The 21063-nt window shown below is 34.1% G+C and overlaps 1 protein-coding gene across 1 annotated transcript; it reads left to right on the forward strand.

The window, feature by feature from the left end:
- Positions 1-2036: 2036 nt before the first annotated feature.
- Positions 2037-19893, forward strand: LOC133193565 (ribonuclease Oy-like). Its single transcript, XM_061329526.1, has 10 exons — positions 2037-2048; positions 8562-8569; positions 9474-9558; positions 13398-13453; positions 15589-15664; positions 15910-15977; positions 16126-16239; positions 17746-17788; positions 19152-19223; positions 19516-19893. The coding sequence occupies exons 1-10, from the start codon at positions 2037-2039 to the stop codon at positions 19693-19695; spliced, it is 714 nt and encodes a 237-aa protein (XP_061185510.1). The 3' UTR covers positions 19696-19893.
- Positions 19894-21063: the final 1170 nt, after the last annotated feature.

The raw sequence follows: 21063 nt of genomic DNA on the forward strand, positions 1-21063 counted from the left end.
TTCACACGACTCTATGATGAAAATGAACAAAAAAACATTTGTACGTTTATATGAGGTGGCAGAGGATAGTTTTTTTTAATGCCAAACATGTGCCGAGGGGGTACACATATACATGCGATCCATAAAAACATGTACACGGAGACAGTTTTCCAGGGGCTAATTGATTACACTTCATATGCCCATGGCTCACAAATTATGTCAACAAATTACATGTAATCTGCCTATTAGAGTGCACATGTACCAAAAATGCACCTGGGGACTCCCCAAATTTTGGCTTGTTTTTCCAAGATTTGGGCCTTATTCACACCCATACAACCCACCCCCAGGCCCGAGCGAGCAGGATAAAACACCCAGTAGTCTGTAAATCAATGCAAGCCCTAATAAAAATTCACCAATTGATATGGGGCCATTCACCTTCCCTCTGAGATACACACCTTCTTCTAAGGCCTACTGCTTTTCAGCTGAATTTCCTCTGCAACTGACCACGTGTCTTAGTTTCGCATTTACAACTCTGTATATGATAAGCGTCATAGTGACACCTACATGTTGCACATCATTTTTTTCAGCAAGCACTCTGCTACACTGCAAATGTGTCCCATAATTATTCTAATCATTTTTCTAAGTAAAAAATCACATCAAACAGGGGATATCTCATTTTTTAAAGAAATTTGACCAGGTCTTTAGTACGAAACTATCCCCTGCCACCTGATGTAATATTCGAAATCTTTCATTAAAGTGCGTCCTTAACATTATTTCAAAATACTATAATGGGATTTGATAAATAGTGCTACATATATCCGAATAAAATTTTAAAACAAAAGTCAAAATAAACAGATACATCAGTAAATAAATATTGTTGATAACAAATATATCCTTCAAAATAAGAAACGCATATAGAGTATTTGCAACAAAATTTCAAAAGAAAATTTGCAAGGGATTTGGATATTAATTTATGTGTACAGCAGTAATGATGTAAAAATAGTACTTTTCAGTAACTGTCTTAATCACTTGCAAAGGTCAAGGTCCCTATAAATTAGTATCTAGTGTGTCGTCAACGAGCATCAATCACAGACTGACAGCGCCTTCCCATTGATGTAATTAAAGTTCTGATACACTGTTGAGGAATATTGTTCCACTCCTGCAAGACCCGAGCCAGTTGCTGCAAGATCTGTGGCTGTGGTTGTCTCTGTCTCATACGCCTGTCCAGTTCATCCCAAAGATGCTCAATGGGGTTAAGATCTGGAGATTTCGATGACCATGGTAGCATTTCAATGTTGTGGTTTTGTAGAAAAGTAGTGGTAAGTCTTGCAGTGTGTGATCGTGCGTTGTCTTTCTGAAAAATTGCATCATTTCTCTGCATTACAGGCAGCACAAAAGGTTGCAAAATTTCATCACAATATCGCTGGGCCGTAAGTGTACCTTGGACTCGTACCAGATTTGTCCTGCAAATGTAAGATATTGCTGCCCACATCATTACACTCTCCCCACCAAATCTATCAACTTCCTTTACGCAGTTAGCAGCGAATCGCTCGCCACGGCGTCTATACACCCTTGCCCTCCAATCAGCACGCTGAAGCAAAAATCTTGATTCGTCACTGAACCATACTCTTCCCCATCATTGCTGTGGCCATACTCTATGCCTTTGAGCCCACCGTAGTCTTTTCTGACGATGGTGTTGCGTCATAACCACTGCCTTAACTGGACATCTTGCTCTGAGCCCTGCCTCCCGCAAACGGTTACGAACAGTTTGATAAGATATTCTGCGCCCACGTGGAATCAAAGATGCTGTAGATGTTGCTGTTGCAAATCTATCTCTCAAATGGCGTCAGCATATGTATCGGTCCTGAGCTGCTGACGTCACCCTTGGTCTACCCGGCCGTGGGCGATCACGCGTAGTTCCTTGCCTACGATACCTATCCCACAGTCGAGATATGGAGCTTTGTGAAACATTAACAGCATTCGCAATCTCTGTTTGGGATACAGTGGTTTCCAGACGTCCAATGGCATTGTTACGGTCAGTTTCATTTAGACGCAGCATGCTATTGCTGGTAATTGTGTACGTTTGCAAAATGATGAGAGAGTGAAAACCTCTGCTTTTAAATAAGTTTAACCCCTGGTAGCATAAAGCACATTTCCAATCTTGCAGAACACAGACAACTCGTGCAAAACGAAGTGACCGTAATTCAGGGTATATGGCAATTCGTGCCAAACAACAGTAAATCATTTAAATGTCCGACGTGGTTCCCTATCTGTTAAGAAAACTACATCTTGTACAGGTGAAATTTTCTCCCTAAATTTTCGAAATTAAGAGGAAAAATAAATTCTACTACTATGCGTTTCTTTTTTTGATGAGTATATACATGTATTGCCTCTTTACTCTTATTGCGTGGACCCTGAGGTCCACGCAGAAAATATATAAGTGGGGTTAAACCGGATGCCATGGGCTTACGTCAGGCTACGCATGCGCGAGAATGCTAGAGAGTTCGTCTCTAAGACAACTTGCCATTAGAATAATTCGCCCTTTTCGAATTAGAATATGCCAATCATTGTCAAACCTCGCTCTAAAATCTGCACATAGTATTTATTTATTCTTTGGCGTAACCAAGATCTGGATTTCTCTTTAATACATATATCCTTATATACAAACTAAATTCTATGGTACAGTAGGAAAAACTTATATAGATAGCTTAACAGCTTGAACATGTTGAATTAAAAACGTAATTCAACTACTAGGTTTTAAAAGATTTACCGGCATTAGTTTTGTACATCAAGGTTCGCAAAATAATTTGATTGACAGCAATCCAAATATAGCTTGATAAAGGAACGTTTTTCCATGTGGGGGAGAGGGAGAGGACACATTCCATATATAGTGCAGATGTCAAGTCCCAGCCGTTATGGGTTACATGTATCGAAATAGCCGAATTTTTTAAATGACAAAACTATAGGGCAATCGAGAATAAAATTTAACAACTTTGCTATGAAAGTACAATCACTCAAAGTATAGGCAGTTCATTGACCTGTGCCACCTTTCAGAGTAAGCAATGAACTCGTCCATGGATGCATTGACAGTCGTTGTAACAAGAATAGATATGGGTTACCCCATGTCCAAGATATTCGACTTTTAATTTACTCCAATTTTCACTAGAAAAAAAAACTGCACATGTTATGAAACTGTTGTATAGTTCTTCATGTCCTTAGCAAATACCGTCACCAGTGTAAGCGTCACTAGCAAACAGTGCACACACCTGTGCAAACTTGCAAGACCAAATAACCTAGGTCTACACACGTACGATGAGATTGTCAATCGCATCTTCTCAGACCTTCTTGGGAGCTCGGAAAAACACGTTATTTTGCCGATAAGTTACGATTACAGATATTGTAACTATATTAAACATCCCATTATTTAAATAAGACAGAAAAAAAACCACACAAAAAGTTACATATTTTTTTGTGTTTTTAAATTGATCGAGTTAATCGATAACCTAGCATCGTTTTAGATAACTCGAGACCCTCTAGTGCCGAGACCCTCTAGTGCTCCAGTACAGGGTCGGATTCAGCAGTTTTTGAAAAGGGGGGGGGGGCGGGTTCTAGGTCACACTGCAGGCACTTATATTCAAGTCCGTAGCAACGGTTTTCAAAGGGGCAACCTTTCTGCAAAAATCTGTGGGGTTACAACATCCGAATCCCCCACCCCCCTCTTTCCTGGATCCGCAAACGGAGTTCAACCAATACGACACCTGCATGCTTAGGCCTCTTTTAATTCTGTTGTTAATTTTAAAGGCTCCTTTACCAGTGTTTACAATTGTGGTAGATACCTAGATCATTTAACATTTCACAATCTAAATAAAATTCGATGTTCCGAATCCGCTATCGCTACTTTTGAGAAGAACATCGAATTTTAATTAGATTGAACATTTCATATTCACATAATTTCAAGGTCATGGTTTTTTATCATTACAGCCTAATTAAGCAGAATTAAATAACGATGAAAAATTACAAGATACATGTAAAAAAAAAATTAAATTAAATTTAATTACACCTTTGTAAAATCACTAAATCTAGATTTTTTTTTAAAATTTCGTGTAGAAACACATGCATATGGTCCACGTATTGCAGTCCTTTTTTAAAGGACAGCAACTTGTATAGATAGTTTTCGATAGAAGCGATTTTAGAAGGAGTTATTTCCCGGTGGTTGCCATATTGAAGGTCTACACGCCCGAATTCCTTCATTGTTCAACCAATTTAAACTGGTCATACTGGGCAATTGGGTAAAGATAACATAGTTTTTCTTACGAAAATATGTCACCACAAGCTTTCTCTAATTCATAATTTTAGTATTTTGAGGATTTTTGACATTGCCTCTCTGCCATGTAAATTTAAAACTGGTTGCCCAAAGAGGAAAATTCGCTAAGTATATTTCCAATATGGCGACAAAACTGGAAATAACTCTTGCTAAAATGGCGTCTATCGAAAACTACCTATTAAGGACTTAATGGCAGTTGTGATATTGCTTTTGTATCAACCCTCGTAGATTTTATCGTTAATCAAGAAAATAATAGAATCCATTTTATGCAGTTAGGTACGTTATGAAGTCTGAGCTTATATCAATGAATAAAAAGAGCATTATGTCGGGAAGTGAGTACCGTAGATTATATTAATTACAGTCATTTAAGGGTTTGTGCTGAACATATCTTTTGTTTGGTTTGTATGATGACTGATTACACAGGGTACATGCACTTTGGAACAATGCCATCCTAATGGCAACTATCATCAAATTAAACAGATTGAAGTGCCTTGGAGTAAGTTGTATTTTAATATGAAATTGCTTTTTGTTGATTATAGAGCCAAATATAGCAGAGAGCTCTTTGAACTCTATTTCAACTCATTTGCCAGCATTGATCCTCAAATTGATGGAGATCATGCAATGATAAATATTAAAAGTTCCTCTCTTCCCAATTAGATCAATACAGACGAATTTGCATTATCTCTGACTTCAAAATAGATACTAATGCATTTCCCTCTTATCAACAAATAAAGGTTTATATTATATAGAATATAACAGTTGCTATGAGTGATTTTTTCTCAACCATACACAAATTCAGATAGCATATTTGTTTCTGTAGAGCGCATCAAAGTTTAGGGATAGGATGGACATCAAAATTGAGATTTTATTTTTCAATGTTGCTTTTGTACAGTTGTACATATGTATGTGTCAGTCCAGTTTTGAGCGTCACCTTTTCAGGGATTATAGTCAAATATCAAAACCAAGAAGAAATCAAAGTGAATCCGTTAATGTCAGCATTCAAATGAGGTTAAAAACAGTTCACGAGGTAGATGAACATTTACGCATGGTGCGCTCACCCTATCCCAGTGAACCGAGTCTGCCACATCTGTGTCATACACTGTATTTGAATGACAGAAACAATAAGGACCAGCTAAAAACTAAAATGTATGACAAAGGAGATGACTTCAGCTTTTCCATCACCATCTTTATTTTTTATGAAAATGGATTCCAGTATGAGTAGGGTAGATCAAACTCACCTTCGTTGACTGGAATTTTAAAATATTAAAGAAAAAAATCGTCCTTTGAAATCAGAGCTAAGATTCAAATAAATTCAAACACATTTCACGAGGTATATGGACAGTCACAATGCATCTTTATCACTGCTGGGTTAGGATGATGGATTTCTCAATTCTAACAAAAATGATTATTTTTAAATCAAGCTGACCATTGTATATCAACAAAAGATTTTAGTTTCGAAACTGTATTTAAATTAGAGGACTTTAACATAGTCAGTTTTATCTAAAGAGATATTGCGTAAGTGACATCTAACGACCATACGACGTGGTTTCCAGCAAAAAATTCTGGAAACGAGGAAAGAAGAAAAAAGCGTTCTATTTGATAACAGTACCAGATATTAACACTCTCTGTCTGACAAATGCGCGACTGTTTTCAAAAACTTATCCCAGTATATCTTGACCGACTGTAATGCTGATATGATATAGCATACACTGGGGAAAGGGAGTTTACAAGTATTTTCATATAGTGTAAAATATCAGATGGGGATATACAAATGCAGGGCTTTTGAATTTCGCAAAAAATGCTATCAGGAACTAATTTTTCTATATCCTGTTTCTGTGTAGGAATTGATCGTTGGCAGAACATAATCAAGCGTATCGAATCAACTTGGAGGCATATTTTTATCTTTTTGTCCACAATGAAAATGTAAAGCACAGAAGATGGAAATCTGCCCTATAAACATATAGCAATATGGAGTAAAAGGATAAATATATTTGTTTTTATATTTCATTGGCCGATTTTGCAAATATTATCCAGAATGGAAAATGTAATTAAAGAAACATTGAAATGGACATTTCATGGGCCGATTTTGCAAATATCATCCAGAATGGAAAATGTAGTTAAAGAAACATTGAAATGGGCATTTTCCTTGCTCTTCATTTAGTACAAATATACAAAATCATTACAAGAAGCCCACAAGACTTTCACATAGATAAAAATATAAACTGATTTTTTGGGGGTAAAATTTGTTGCATGAAAATTGCAAGAATTTCGCATTAAAAATGTGAAAAATAATTCCATGGTATTTGCTAAGTAAACATCAGATTATCGATCGATTTCAAGTTTTTCATAAAACAGTTACGTAACTCGTTAAAAATTTAACAGCTAGTTAAAACACTAACTGTAAGTTAATTTAACTAAAGTTCGTGCAACCGGATCCAGATAGACCTGAAACTAAATGTGATATAATATATCAAAATAACAAACAAATTCTAAAGGCTGATTTTTTCCCTAAAATTATGAATTTTGGATTAATATTTCCTTGTGAATTTAAAATGACAAAATTTCTCAATCACTTTAAAAAAAAAAATCCTAACAGAATCTACATCTTACTTCGATAAAAAAATAACAGAAAAAAATGCCAGTTAGGAAAACTGATGCTGAGTTGGAGAAATGGTAAAGACAGTGGTTCACAGTTGCAGCATCCATTAAGTGAAATTCAATACACCTCCTTTTTCCACTCTGCACATGTCATTTCAAACTCATTCAAGTCCATTTTTATTGTATTGTGTGTATTTTTAAACCATTTATAAATCCTCATCGCTGTCGGCTGACCCAAATCTCTTTCACTTTGTTTTTAAAATAAAAAGTCAAAAGTGAGAGGTACTAACTTTGATTGAATGGTGTCAAGTCGAGAGGTTCTCTATCGTAGTCTGATCTACTTTAGAAAAAAACTTCAACATTGCCCATAACTTTCGAACGCTTGGCGCCAGAGCTTTCACATTCCACGTATAGTATGGTCAAAATGAAAGTTTTTCTAAAGTAGGTCAAACTCCAACGTCAAACATGTTTTCCAGAGATAGATCTTGAATTGTGAAACGGAATATACAACCATCCTTCAAAAGTAATGGACAAGGTTAAAGTTTTTCCGGACAGACAGATCAAAACTTAAAACTTTGATCAAGGGGCATAAAAAATCATTTTCAAACAGTTGATGGCAGCTCAGGATGCAAATATAATATATTGAGCCTAGCATATGCAATGATAATGGGTTCCTCTCCAATTTAATTTTAAGGAGGGATCTTAAGGATGTTGTTAATGGTGCAAGTGCGAGTGCGGAAGTGATTCATTACCGCAAATATTTAGAGTGAATAATCATTTCATGACTATTTTTTCAACATGCATTTCATATATACATGTATATAGGTTGTTAGAAGACTTGATCTCTAAAATCTACAAAGATACTGTTAATAAAAAACTCAAGCATCTTTTTATAATATCAACTTTGGAGTACTTTTGTTTACAATTAGAATGTTTTTTAAGCAAAATTATTTTGCAGATGATCGACCCATGACAAGTTTCCTTTTTTTTTTAAAAAAAAAAAAGCAACTGTCTATGACAAAAAACCTGGATTTTAATTTTAAGTGGGAAATCGTTGTCGTACGTTTTGATGTTATTGATTTTGGTAAAATTTTGTGATTTCAAATTTTCGAAAAGTTCCTTGGAATTTTTAAGTATCCATATCTTATTTGCAACAACTCTCTAATATATTGTTGCACAGTACTCCTGAAGTTTCTCCTTCACTGCTGTTAATATTTTAGTGAGGAGTAAAGAAAGGAACTTGGTAGAACGTTTACTGAATCCCGCTATGTATCTTTGTTTGTAAAAATTTTTATGTAGTTTAGGAATCTAGTATAGGTATGGTAATTCAAATTCAATTTGATTGTTGGGAATATTAAAAATATTAAAAACTGAATTCAGATTTTGAGAAATTTCCTGCTTAGAAATGGAACAATAAGTTGCATAACGACTTGCAGAATTGTGTGTTTGGTCTGAACATATGATTTTTTGCATTACAAAACAAAACTCATATTATTTCAAAGTAATGCTCTAATATACATGTAAATAAATTGTCTTTAATGATTTTCATTGAATACGAACGAAAACCTCAAAGAGCTTGAAATATATCAAATTGTTCTGTTTCGTTCAGTCGAAGAATAATATCAGTGTTTTTTGTACATAAATGTTTTCCCTTTGACAGATAGAAAGGTAAAATAGGCGTTAATTTAATTACCTATTTTTAGTCGGAATTATACAAGTAACCTATTTCATTTTATGGTACTCTGTGTACTTGTGGGCAGTAGGATCCTATAGGTGCATGCTGCAATAGTTGTATGAAATTCGTATGCTATAACAGATTTTATGTTCTATAGTATGAGTATGAAATAATTATTTTATGCAAACGCTTTATATATCCATACCTGGGCCATTTAATGCATTTGCAGAAATACCTTGAATTACAACGCATATGCTACTTCAATGTATTTACAGAAATTCATTCTTCTATCAAGAAATTTTACTGAAATTAAAATTCCTTAAATATTCCAACAAAACTGTCTGTATGTCTGTCACCACGTCCAATCAGCCTTAGCTTTATCTATATAAACCTAGAGTATGTACAATACTTAAAATCATTCCTAAAAACAAGAGGTTATAGAGAAATTATTGGAACAACCAGTCTCACTATGCTTAATACACCTCTTATATTAAAGTTTGTTATCATACCTCTTTGTACGAAATACAGGTGTCATGTTGGTGTTATACGGTTAAAACAAACAAAAACCCAGCGATCTCGCTCTTTTTCTCTAAAACGTTAAGTAATTGACATACGATCGCTTTTTCACAATTATATCATATTTGTATATATGATTGCAGATTAAGGATATTAAAACAAATCAAGTAAAATGTCCTTGTATCGGGGAAATATATAAATGTATAAAAGTAAGGCGTTGAATATTCTTTGCACATTCGAGCAGGATGATGAAAAGTATTTATCACTTGTCCAGTGCTTTTGTCGTCCTTTCGGCGTGAGAGTTTTAATTTGCTTCAATTTTAAAAATCTTTTCCATTCCACATTTATTTAGACATAACTTGATTCTTTAACTTATTTCAGAGTGTGCTTTGGCGAAAAGGAATGGGACTTGTTCGTATTAAGTATGACGTGGCCCGCCACACTTTGTAAATTTAGTAAACTGTATGTAAGTACGTAAATACAAGTATGTGTATCTTATATTGCAAGCTGTTTTTTTTTTAGTCTCTAGAATTTGCATTTGTAGAAATATTTCCTTCACTATAAAAAACGGAGAGGGGTAAGTGCAAGTATATCTGAAATCATCACAGGATCCAAAAGATTTTAATTTTGCATATATTAGATTGTTTTATATTTTATAGTATTTCTTAAACAATAATATTTATTATTTTTACATAATAAATTTTTCCATTTTTCTCTGATGTAATCTTTTCAGATTGATCATCCGTTCTTTTGAAGTTTTCCTCATCTGAGTAATTCTGTTGTTTTTAAGTCGGCATTTGACTCGAAAAAAAAATTATTTATGTTGGTGTTATTTAGCCTCGTGAGCTTTTCTGATCGAAGATTGTTCCGTCATCCGTTAACTTCACACCAAATCTTCTTCTTCACTGGCCGAATTTAAACCAAACTTAGCGCAAAATGCCCTTGGGTAAGTGTGGTTCAACTTAAAGTTATTGTACTGCTTGGCTGGAAATATTTTCTCATTAATACATCCACCCTCAAGTTTCTTCACATTCTTTGCAGTAAGGGATCAACATTTTACAAGGGAATAAATCATGGGAAACAGTTAAAAAACAACTCTTTTTCAAGATCAGAAGGGCTAAAGATAGTCATACTAATATACAAGTACATGTGCCTGAAGATTCAATTTTAATTGGTATCTGGGGTTGCAATTGGTGTAAAACGCTTAACATGGGGATGTTATTGGGGGAAAAACCGTGAACTACATGCATGTTGTGGTAGTGTGGTGTCACTAATTGTACATTTAGCAGGGCTACAGTTAGTAAAATTCATATGCAATCATCAACATTCTAGGAAGATTCAATTTCATTTAAATCATTGCCTTTGAGTCATGGTAGGAACCACAATAGTAGACCATTGTAAATAGATATACCATCTTCAAAAAGTCATCTCAAGAACAGATTGGCTAAAATTGCATTTAGGTGTTTACTAGTAAATATACAAAGATCTCCATGAATTGGAGTTTTAAAGTTCGTTGAAGTCATCGACCTCGGCCTAGCGTGGGGGAGGGGAGATCAGCGTGGAAGTTTGAATAGGAATTTATAGGGAAAATCTTGTCATGAACAGAGGGGGGTACAATTCATGTAAGTGCGGGACCAAAAGACTAGTGTATTTTCGAGGTAGGAATTAGTCTAAAAAAGCACTTTTAAAAAAAATTAAATAAATAAACAGAAGAAGAAGAATGTGCCTGTAAAACAATGATCGCCCCGTAAGACAGCTTATTGCCAAGATTAAAGTTTCTCAAATGCACGTCAAATTCCAAGGTCAAGACGTCAAAATGTTAAAACCCAAAGAATATACAAGCCCTTGCACAAACTGTTTAGAAATTATGGTCAATGTTTATCTTTTTATAAAAGTACGTCAAGCTCCTAGGTCAAAGTTAATGAGGTTAAAAATGTTGGTACCCAAGGACAGGTCTTGTCACAAGAAACATAGGTGAAATATACCCTAGCTCCAATCAATCAAAAGTTTTCGAAAAGTTTAAGTTTTGCGGATAAACTGACTGTCGGGCAAGCCAAAAACGCTATTCCTCCGAAATTTCAATTATGGAGACATGAAAAAGGCTTACAAATATATTAACATTAGGAAACTTTTTTTGAAGGATGAATCTTTTGAAACACAAACAGTTTGATTTCTGGTTAAATAAGAGGCCATTACGAGATTACATTTGGGGAATTTTTCTCCCAGTTGATTCTATATACAAGAGCAGGCTCTACGCATGAACAATTTCTTAAAAGAGACAAGCTATTGATAAACAAGTTGATGAAACAAGGATATCAACTGTCTCGTTTGATGTCATCATTTCACAAGATTTATGGTCGATACAATGACCTTGTCAACAAATACAACCTATCATTAAGTGAAATGCTGACTGATGTTTTTCATACTAATTGCTGAGCAAGTAATTACACACTGAATTGTCTAAGGATTTTTCCTTTTTTCCGATCATGACAATGAGCACACGGCGGGTGTGATCGGTCGGCTCATTCCTCCATGGCACCTGATCCCACCTCAGAGGTCTCTGTTTGCTCTGTTCCATATTTGTATTGTCTTAATGGACTTTAGCTTGAATACTGTTCGTTATATACATATTTCATTATATCACAATGCGCTGCGAGGTACAGACTACAGTACAACGAACTGGTCGATCGTTGTTATATTTCAATACGAATGTTTGTATCAGACCTGAAGGCAAGTAATGGATAAAATTGCTAGCAAGTTCACTACGAAATGAATTTGCGTACACGATCAAATCTAACGAAAAAACATTTGGGGCGTCACAGGATTTTATCAAGTGGCAACGCAAATGAAATATGAAGATTTCCTGATACTAAGTGTTTGTTGTTTCATTCAAATGATTTAAGTCATCACTGCACTTGCTGTAGGGTGTTCGATTGAAAATACGCGGGTATTTTCAGTTTGTCCCGGTGTAAATTCGGTCTGGTTTCCTTTTCCTTTTTTGTATACAATCAAGCATCATATGTCGCCAGCCCCTGCGAGTAAGACTACTTTAGGAGTCACATTTTAAACAGAAAATTTTTATTTTTGTAAAAGTGGTTATTTACGCTGGTTGTTAAGTACGCGTTTGTGACTGTCAAACATTACGCGTGGGTGTAATATACGCGGTTACCGAGAAAAATTTACGCGGCCATCGTTACTAATATCGAGTTGTTCCCCTTTGAAAAGGTCAAATAGTTTACACGCATAAATAAGAAAAATAAATTAGAAATAATTAAAAACAAACTAAACAAAACAGAAAGAATTAATAGTGGTCATCGATAGGATTGCAAAATCTGACGGCGATCTGCACAGTCAAAAGCGGTGAAGTGTGAACAACTGTTGTACGCTTTATTGTGATTATTTACACAAGCTCAAACTTCAAAGTGGGGTCTACTTATCTTTATTATGTATCTGCGTGGTGAGAGTTGACAAATTAATTCAATAGGTATGTTTGTAGTGATTGTGAGTTTTTGTAACATTTTGGACTAATTATTTGAATTTAAGAAAGACGTACACGTACAAGGAAATGAAAATGAGTATCGATATTTTGAAGCTTTAATTGTTTGACGTTGTTTAAAATATTTAATATGAAGAGGCATTTTTCATTGCACAATTTGAAAAAAAAAATACGTTTTCATCACTGTTTATGATGTAATTATTTACTCACGTGCATTCAATACCACGATTGGTATTGAAGGACTTTTAGTTATCCTTAGTTCATTTGTCAGAAATTTAGGTTAAGGTAACCTCGGTGATTGCTTGACCCTTGGGCCCCTTGTATACAAGTACATGTACTTAGTATATTCATGTTTCAGAAATACAAATGACGAATGAATTTACGTGGTGATTAAGTATAATGTGTTATTAACTACTATTTTTGTACTTTTGGCTGTAAAACTCAGCAAAATATCGTATGCAGTCCAAGAAACTTTTAAAAACACTTGAGGAATTGAGTCTTTAGCATGTTCCGCTTTAAACGAGCGATACGGAAAAATATAACCTCCTATCTTTCTGGATCATAGTTATCTAAAGAATTACGTGATTAATCTTATCAAGTCTCTGATATTGAGAATACAAATATTATCACCCGGAATATTTCCTCATTCGTGGTATTTTATGCCATAAAATTGTTTAATTTGACTTTTGATTTTTCTGCATGTTTCGACGATAGGAAAATGAAACCTTTACAATTTTTTAAAAAGTTTTTTAAATTAAAAGTTATAAAAATGCCTTGCTTTCACTAATTTATTTGTTTTTATTATATAGAACAAAGATCACCAGAGATGTATCACCTCTGATATGTGGGAAATCCACGGGTTATGGTGAGTCTTCATGTATATTGCAAAATGATACTAATTCTTTAAGGTGTTTTTCTCTTCTTTCTTTCTTTTTTCCTCTTTTAATCTAAATGAATGAGTTCCTTAAGGCAGCTTAATAGCCATATGTTTATTTCTCAAACTATAATTTTATGGAAAGCTTGATTTTTTGTCGGTAAATGTTATCAATTAGAATTTGTGCAGTTAACAAATACGTGATAAAATATTCTGATAACTACTTGCGAGCTTATGATGAGTGTGCACTCCGACTCAAGCTCGGTGGGTATATTTTTTGAGAATATAGCGCACAAAAATATATAACCAACAGTAGATCATCATTATTTTATCTGATTGTTTTAGTATTTTTCTTTCTCTTCAAAATACTAGATATAGAGATTAGAAAATATAAAGGAAATAAAGGTAAAGAGGAATTGGAGGGAACATGTTATTATTGTCTTGATGTCGGAAGAATGATTTTGCGATTTTTTTTTAAATCAAAGAAAACCTGTTCCCTAAATTTCAATAAATTGTTGTGGAGATTATAACTATTAAAATAATTCGACTGAAAATAAACCTCCCCTCCATAAAATTTTCAAGAAATCCTTTTAAACTCAAAGCTCAAGTGAGCTTTTCTGATCACCGTTGTCCTCCGTCTGTAAAGTTTTCACATTTTCAACATTTTCTCAAGAACCACTAGGCCAAAGCTGGTACAAAGCATCCCTGAGTAAACAGATTCTATGTTGATAAAAGAGAAGGTCAAGCCCACTTCCGGGGAGAGGAGCTTAAGAAAAAGCACAAATAGGGTGGGGTCATTAAAAAATCTTCTCAAGAACCACTGCGCCAAAAAAGCAGAAACATATGTGGAAGCTTCCTGAGGTTATATAGTTTTTAAATTGTTCAAATCATGGCCCCCGGGGGTAGGACGCGGCCACAATTAGGAATCAAAATTTTCATTGAAATATATGGCAAATTTCTTTAAAATATTCTTCTCAAGAACCACTTGACCAAAAAGCTGAAACTCATGCGGAAACTTCATGATAAAATAAAGATTGTAAATTGTTCAAAACATGTCCCTGAGATTAGGGTGTTGCCACAATAGGGGATCGAAATTTTACATTGAATTATATTGGGGAAAACCTTTCAAAATCTTTTCAACAACCGCTGGACCAGAAATTCACGTGGAAGCTTCTTCAGATTCTAAATTGTTCGGATCATGGTCCACTGGGGTAGTTTGAACCAACAGTATGGAATCAATGTTTTGCATTAAAATATATAGGAAAAGTATTTTAAAATCTTATGAAAAAACCACTGGATCAAAAAAGTTACTGAGGAAGTGTAGATTGTAAATTGTTCAATCAGAATATGGTCCCCAGGGACAGAAGCATCACTCATTATTCTTTCTTCAATAAATATAATCAGAAAGTTTACATAAACTTCTTTCAGAAAAAAAGGTTTTCGGAGACAAGCCGGTGAATATTTTGTTTTGTTTCTTGTTTTGAAATTGGAATCGATGACCTAGCATCTGAGACTTATACTCAAGCCCCTTTAGGACTTGAGTAAATACTATGGGATCTGTAAGCATATTATTTTTAGGTGAAATACTGTACGTGTATATAAATTGGCGCATTCAAAATTTAGCGCAATCAGGGGTATGGAGTTGTTCGCATAATCATGAATTAGCGCTACACATATTCGTTCCGTGTATTGTATTAGTAAATGATTTCTTAGCGGTATTCATGAATTAGCGCATCGTTGTCTGCGCCAAAGCCGCTAAAACATGAAGCCCGCTTTTTTTAGTACACATACAGTATTGTGTGCTTGTCATTTCACTTTTCCTCTACTTCACGCGATGTTAACATGATGTAATTTTCGGCAAAGGTAAGCGATCACAATGAAGGTTTATCGCATATATATATACCTCCGTCTGGAGGAATTAAATTGTATTTATTAAGCCAAAAAATAACAAAAAATAATTTAACACAAGCTTTACTGCTGATGAACCTCACGATTCACAATAAATAATTGTCTGTATCTTTCAAATTTCAGATTTGAAATTCGTTAGTCGAGTTCAAATTTAATCATGATTTAAAAAATAGCATTTTTAAACAATTTCATAATATACAGAATTCATATATATACAGGCCCTCTCTTAGCAATGGCGCTCGTTCTCCAGAGTACTGCAACATATCTCACAGCTTTAGTCCAGATGAAATAAGGGTTTGTATCATTTCTTTGACTATAGTTGAATGAGATATTTGGGAATTACTGTGTCTGTCCATGTGCTGTATGTCGGTAGGCGTAAAGTTTTAAAAGCTCATCTTTTAGATCACTTAATTCTTTGTTTTAAATGAAAGGGTCTAACCTGCAGAATATACTTATTGAGGTACCTGCTGTCCATCTGGGGATATGTTTCGTGAGGAAAACGTCAGTAAATGTTTCAGTTTTTCTCCTGAATATTTCAGGATATATTGAGCAAACTAGAAAAATACTGGGCAGATGAGCTCCCTGGTAAAAACAAATATCAGTTTTGGTAAGTTTATATATTTTTTAAAATCTTATCCCAGAATAATATTTCATTTTTCAACTTTTGTAGATCAGGAAAGGGTAGATACAAAGTCTAAATCTAGCATTCATAAATGAAAAAATATGAAATGTTCGTACTTTTTTCCAACATATAGGAAACATGAATGGGAAAAGCATGGGAGATGTGCTACAGTTGTGAAAGCCACAGGAACTGAACTCAAATATTTTAACACGACGATTGCTCTTCGCTTAAAGTATGACGTGGACAGGTACATCACAGGAAAAGCAATGTTGGGTCATATTCATGTAGTAAATGAAATACGGGGAGATAACGATCAGCGTTCGATCTCAAAAACAATACAACTCTGTGCAAAGGGCATGTAACAAAGACCTCTGGAAACTCCAGAAGTGGGAAACTCCAGAGGAGGGATCAGGTGTCTGGGAGAAGTAAGCATCTCGCTTTGACCGGACACGTCCGTAGTGAGCCCAGCTAAACGAAGCAATCCTTAGTCATATTAAGTATTTAAAAAATATGTCATTCAAAAATAATTCAATGATAGGTTGTTTTTCCTATATGGTCGCTATAACGACCATAGAATTTAAGAAATGCTGACTTTAAACGAGATTTTTGAAATCCCTGTAAGTTCAACTAAATTCTCAGTAGCCCTGTTCACAGATTTGTTTGTATTGGTGTATTTTTTGAGATTGATCACCGTTCGTTATCTTCACAGATGTTGTCAATAAGGAATTCCAACATCCTTTTAATATCAACCTTACAGGACTTATATGTAGAACCGGGGTGATTTTTTTTACGGAGCAAATTTGTAAGTGACCAATAACAAGATATGTGTGACAAGTCGGCAGGGGATGCTCACTCCTCCATGGCACCTGATCCCACCTCCGTGTTTCCTCTGCTCCAAATTTGTATCGTTTCATTGGATTTTCGAGATTGAATACTGTTAGTTATCTTCATATCTCATACTAGTATATGAAAATATCCGAGTTCCATTTTTATTGAAGGAGATGCCTATGATATCAAAAAGCCTAGTTTATTACTTATCTTAAGGAATAGTTGTATAAACTGTAGAAAAGGCATACCTGGTCATGTTGCTTACTATCAAAAAATTTGGTGATTTTAAATTTATCTAACTATTGAATATTTATTCTTAATGTGTAAACTAAGTCGATCCGTTATTTCTTTGCCGACATAAGTGTGTCTGCGGATCCAAACAACCAAAGATAAGGTCATTATTATGGATGATAGTACCAGGTCTTATTAGGATTGTAATCAATAGTCTCAGGCCATATCAGAGTCTTAAGATTTATCAGAACAGTTTGTCGAATAAGATACAAACAGTTCCTTTCAATGTACATTCAGAGATGTTCGAAACCCTGACAACTATATTCCTTGGTGTGTGAAACGATAAAGACCCATAATTATAGCATAAGAACAAATACGAAACTGTAGCGGAACTTACTTGCAAATTAAACGACAAAGATAGGATAATTTCGAAAAAGAATGTGCAAGGATCTATTCGTACTAGAAAACCTAGTTCTTGGCCATAATGGTCCTAAAAACCACAGTGCTTTACCTAGTTATGTAATAACTATCTTATTGTTGTAAAATACTTGGCATAATCCAGAATCGTACAGTTTAGCATATACTGTAGATAACAATGCTTGAAAATTAACATTGTAGCTCACAAACTTTGGAATTATAAGTATTTCTAGGTACAAATTTACTGTATGTTACATGTGTAATTTTACTTTACCAGGATGTTGTCTTCGGCTGACATCAAACCAGGAAGGTCATACAAGGTAAAATTAAGGAGGTTCGATCCTGAACTTCTGAGCAGATTTTGGCCTGGATCTCTATTTCTAAAATTCTGCATCATTTTAAGTTCTGACATTAAATCTGGATTCTACTATGCAAATTAAACTATATCCAATGAAAAAACCGCGATTAAATTCCATTCAGATAGGATTAAGCCAGGAACTATATTTTGTAGCGGAAGCTTTTTTTTAGAAGAAAATGATCATTTTTTCCCTTTTAAAATATATACAATACTGTTAAGTTTAGATTCCTATTTTTCCATGCTGGTTGCAAACAGAGATGTTTTTTGCAGTGAAATGTTTTATGCTGGTCTGAAATATCTATTAAATTATTTCTTATAAATTCTCTCATTATATTGTGACAATTATAGTAAATATATTCTGAAATTCTAGGAAAAAATTGAGCCAATTTTATCATAAAATTAACACTTTTTTAGTAATATCTAAAAATTAAGATCATAGACCCCCACTTTTGTTTTTCTTTTCTGAATATTTAAGATAACTTTGATCAATCTGCTTAAATTCAGCAAAAGTTTAAGACTTTAAAATAATTTTCTAGCTGGTTAAATTTTTAATGCCAGAAAAATCACATTTTGTGAGTGCAAAAAGGTCAAATAATTGATTATGCGAAGGAATTTGAAACTTTTTCCTAGTCACAACTTTAATTTTTTTAAATAGTCTCATAGTTTGTTTTGTCCCATGATTTATTTGGATAAAAACTTTGGAGGGAAAACGTCGAAGATGTGATTTTTGATTAAGACACAAATTTCAGTGCAAAAAGGTCATATTAAATGTACTGTAGCGCCAAAAGAAGCATATTGACCCCTATTTTTTGTTTTGATTTTTAATTAAGCTATGTGTGTAGAAACATAAAATATACTTTACAAAAAAAGTTTAAGACTTTAAATATCAGGATCCAACCTCGTTAAAGAAGTAGTGAATTAAATTATTATGAATTTAAGCCAGCAAGCCATAACTTAAAAAGAGCTTTAAAAAATTGAAACTACTTACATATGTAGGTGACCAGAGGAAGTTCATTTATTCTAACTGACACGATTGAACCGTAGCATCGTTTTTATTACTGATCGTTATAGTTACCTTTTTCATTTTACTAACTCACAAATTGCAACAAAATAAAAGATACAAAAGATACAAAGAATGAAATACGATAAGTTTTTGCAGGAAAAATTTTATATTTCATATTTTAAGGTGGATCTTTTGGTTTAATTGCCGACCAATTGGCCACCTTAACCTACTTTTAAGGGTATTTTTTTCTTGTCACATAATTGTTTGTTCGAGACACTATTCCTTAAATTTCAAGTATATATATATTTTTTCGAATATTTAGCTGCTGGATATCAAGAAAGCCGTGAGCAGAAAAACAGGAGCCATGCCCCGCGTTTTATGTGGAATCTATAAGGTACCGTGCAAATTTTATGCCTGATCACAAAATGCTCATAAAACTTAAAATCGCAGTAAATGCTTAAATTGCGTTCACACGACAGTGATAGTGAAAATTTTACATGTACTTTAAACTTTATAAGTATTTTTGGAGGACGATCGACCTTTAGCCCCGTCTATTGCATATTCGAAAGTACTTGGTAAATGAATTATTTTCTTAATACAAATGAAATATAAAAACAGACGTTGATGCTTATACATGCACATGAATTATTATAATTTGGTAAGAAATATTTTGTTTTTAACTGTAGCGCAAGGCTTGGATTTCGCAGCTACAAATCTGCATGAACAAAGACTTTAAAGTCACCAACTGCCCATCGCCAAAGAGTTCATCTGAAGCAGACTATCCTGACAATAAGAAAAAGACTTTGCCACCATCAGACCGGTGTTTCGACATGGTGTTTTACACAGAAAAAGTGAATACCTCTTGACTGTTATTTTTAAAATTCACATATATTTCCTCCTTTCTCTCATGTTACAGTTTCTTATGATGCGTCCGTTCGTTCACATTTCTAAAAAAGTTAACTTTAATCCATGGAAAAACTTATCTTTAACTTTGTTTTACATCATTACCGACAAAGAGCATTGTACATACAAAAGTGATAAAAGCCCTTGAGTATCATCAATATTTTTTTATATCTTAAGTCAAGAAAAGAAACGGCTTTTTTCTGTGAATGCTTTTCATAGGAGTTGTTTATCAAGAAAATAATCCCTTTTTTTCAGTTAACTATACGTTTTGAAGTCTAAATATGTTGACGGTGCGACTGTTAGGGCGATCGCAGATGTGTATTATAAGATACATGTACTTACCTATTCAGTATTAAAAAACTTAGATCCGAGAACGTAGATCTAGTGTTATAAAACATATATACCTAAAAATTCCAAGGAACTTTTGGAAAATTTGAAATCACAAAATTTTACCAAATGAACAACATAAAAACTTATGACTTTTCAAGTTCATATACAACCAATTTCAATAAATTATTTTTCCAAGCTTTTTGATATCATTGACAGCTGCTTTTTAAATAAAAATGGAACTTTTAAATTTGCTTCCTTTGTCATTGGTCATTTGCAAAATTATTTTTAAAAAAACACAAGTACTCTGAAGTTGATATAAAAAGAAGCTCGAGTTTCTGATTGACAAAATCTATGTGGTTTTTGGAGATCAGGTCTTCCAACAATCTATTGGAATTCCCATTGGTACCGATTGCGCCCCGCAATTAGCAGACCTATTTTTGTATTCATATGAAGAAGAATTTGTTCAAAATCTTATACGTGAAAAGAAGAAAACACTTGCTGTGGCCTTCAACTCGACATTTAGATATATCGACGACGTATTGTCAATTAACAATTGTTATTTCCATTTTTGTGCTGATGCGTTATATCCCGGTGAGCTTAAAATAAAAGATACCTCAGAGTCTGACACATCTGTTTCATATTTGGATATTTTACTAGAACAAGACTTTAATTGTAACCTAACAACCAAGTTTTATGATAAACGTGATGACTTTAACTTTTCAATAGTTAACTTCCTTTACTTATGCAGCCTTCATCACCTGCATTCTGAGTTTATTTCTCTCAGTTGAGTCGATACACAAGAGCATGCTCTACGTATGAACAATTTCTAAAACGAGGTAAGTTATTGAAAAAACAAGTTGATGAAACAAGGCAATCAGCAGTCTCGTTTAAAGTCGTCATTTCGTAAGTTCTATGGTCCATACAACGACCTTGTCACCAAATACAATTTATCATTAAGTCAGATGCTGACTGACGTTTTCCATATTAATTATTAGGCCATT

This window comes from Saccostrea echinata, unplaced genomic scaffold, assembly GCF_033153115.1.
Source record: "Saccostrea echinata isolate AGI-Se365-2 ecotype Australia unplaced genomic scaffold, CSIRO_AGI_Sech_v1 ptg000028l, whole genome shotgun sequence".
In the NCBI taxonomy this organism is placed as follows: domain Eukaryota; kingdom Metazoa; phylum Mollusca; class Bivalvia; order Ostreida; family Ostreidae; genus Saccostrea; species Saccostrea echinata.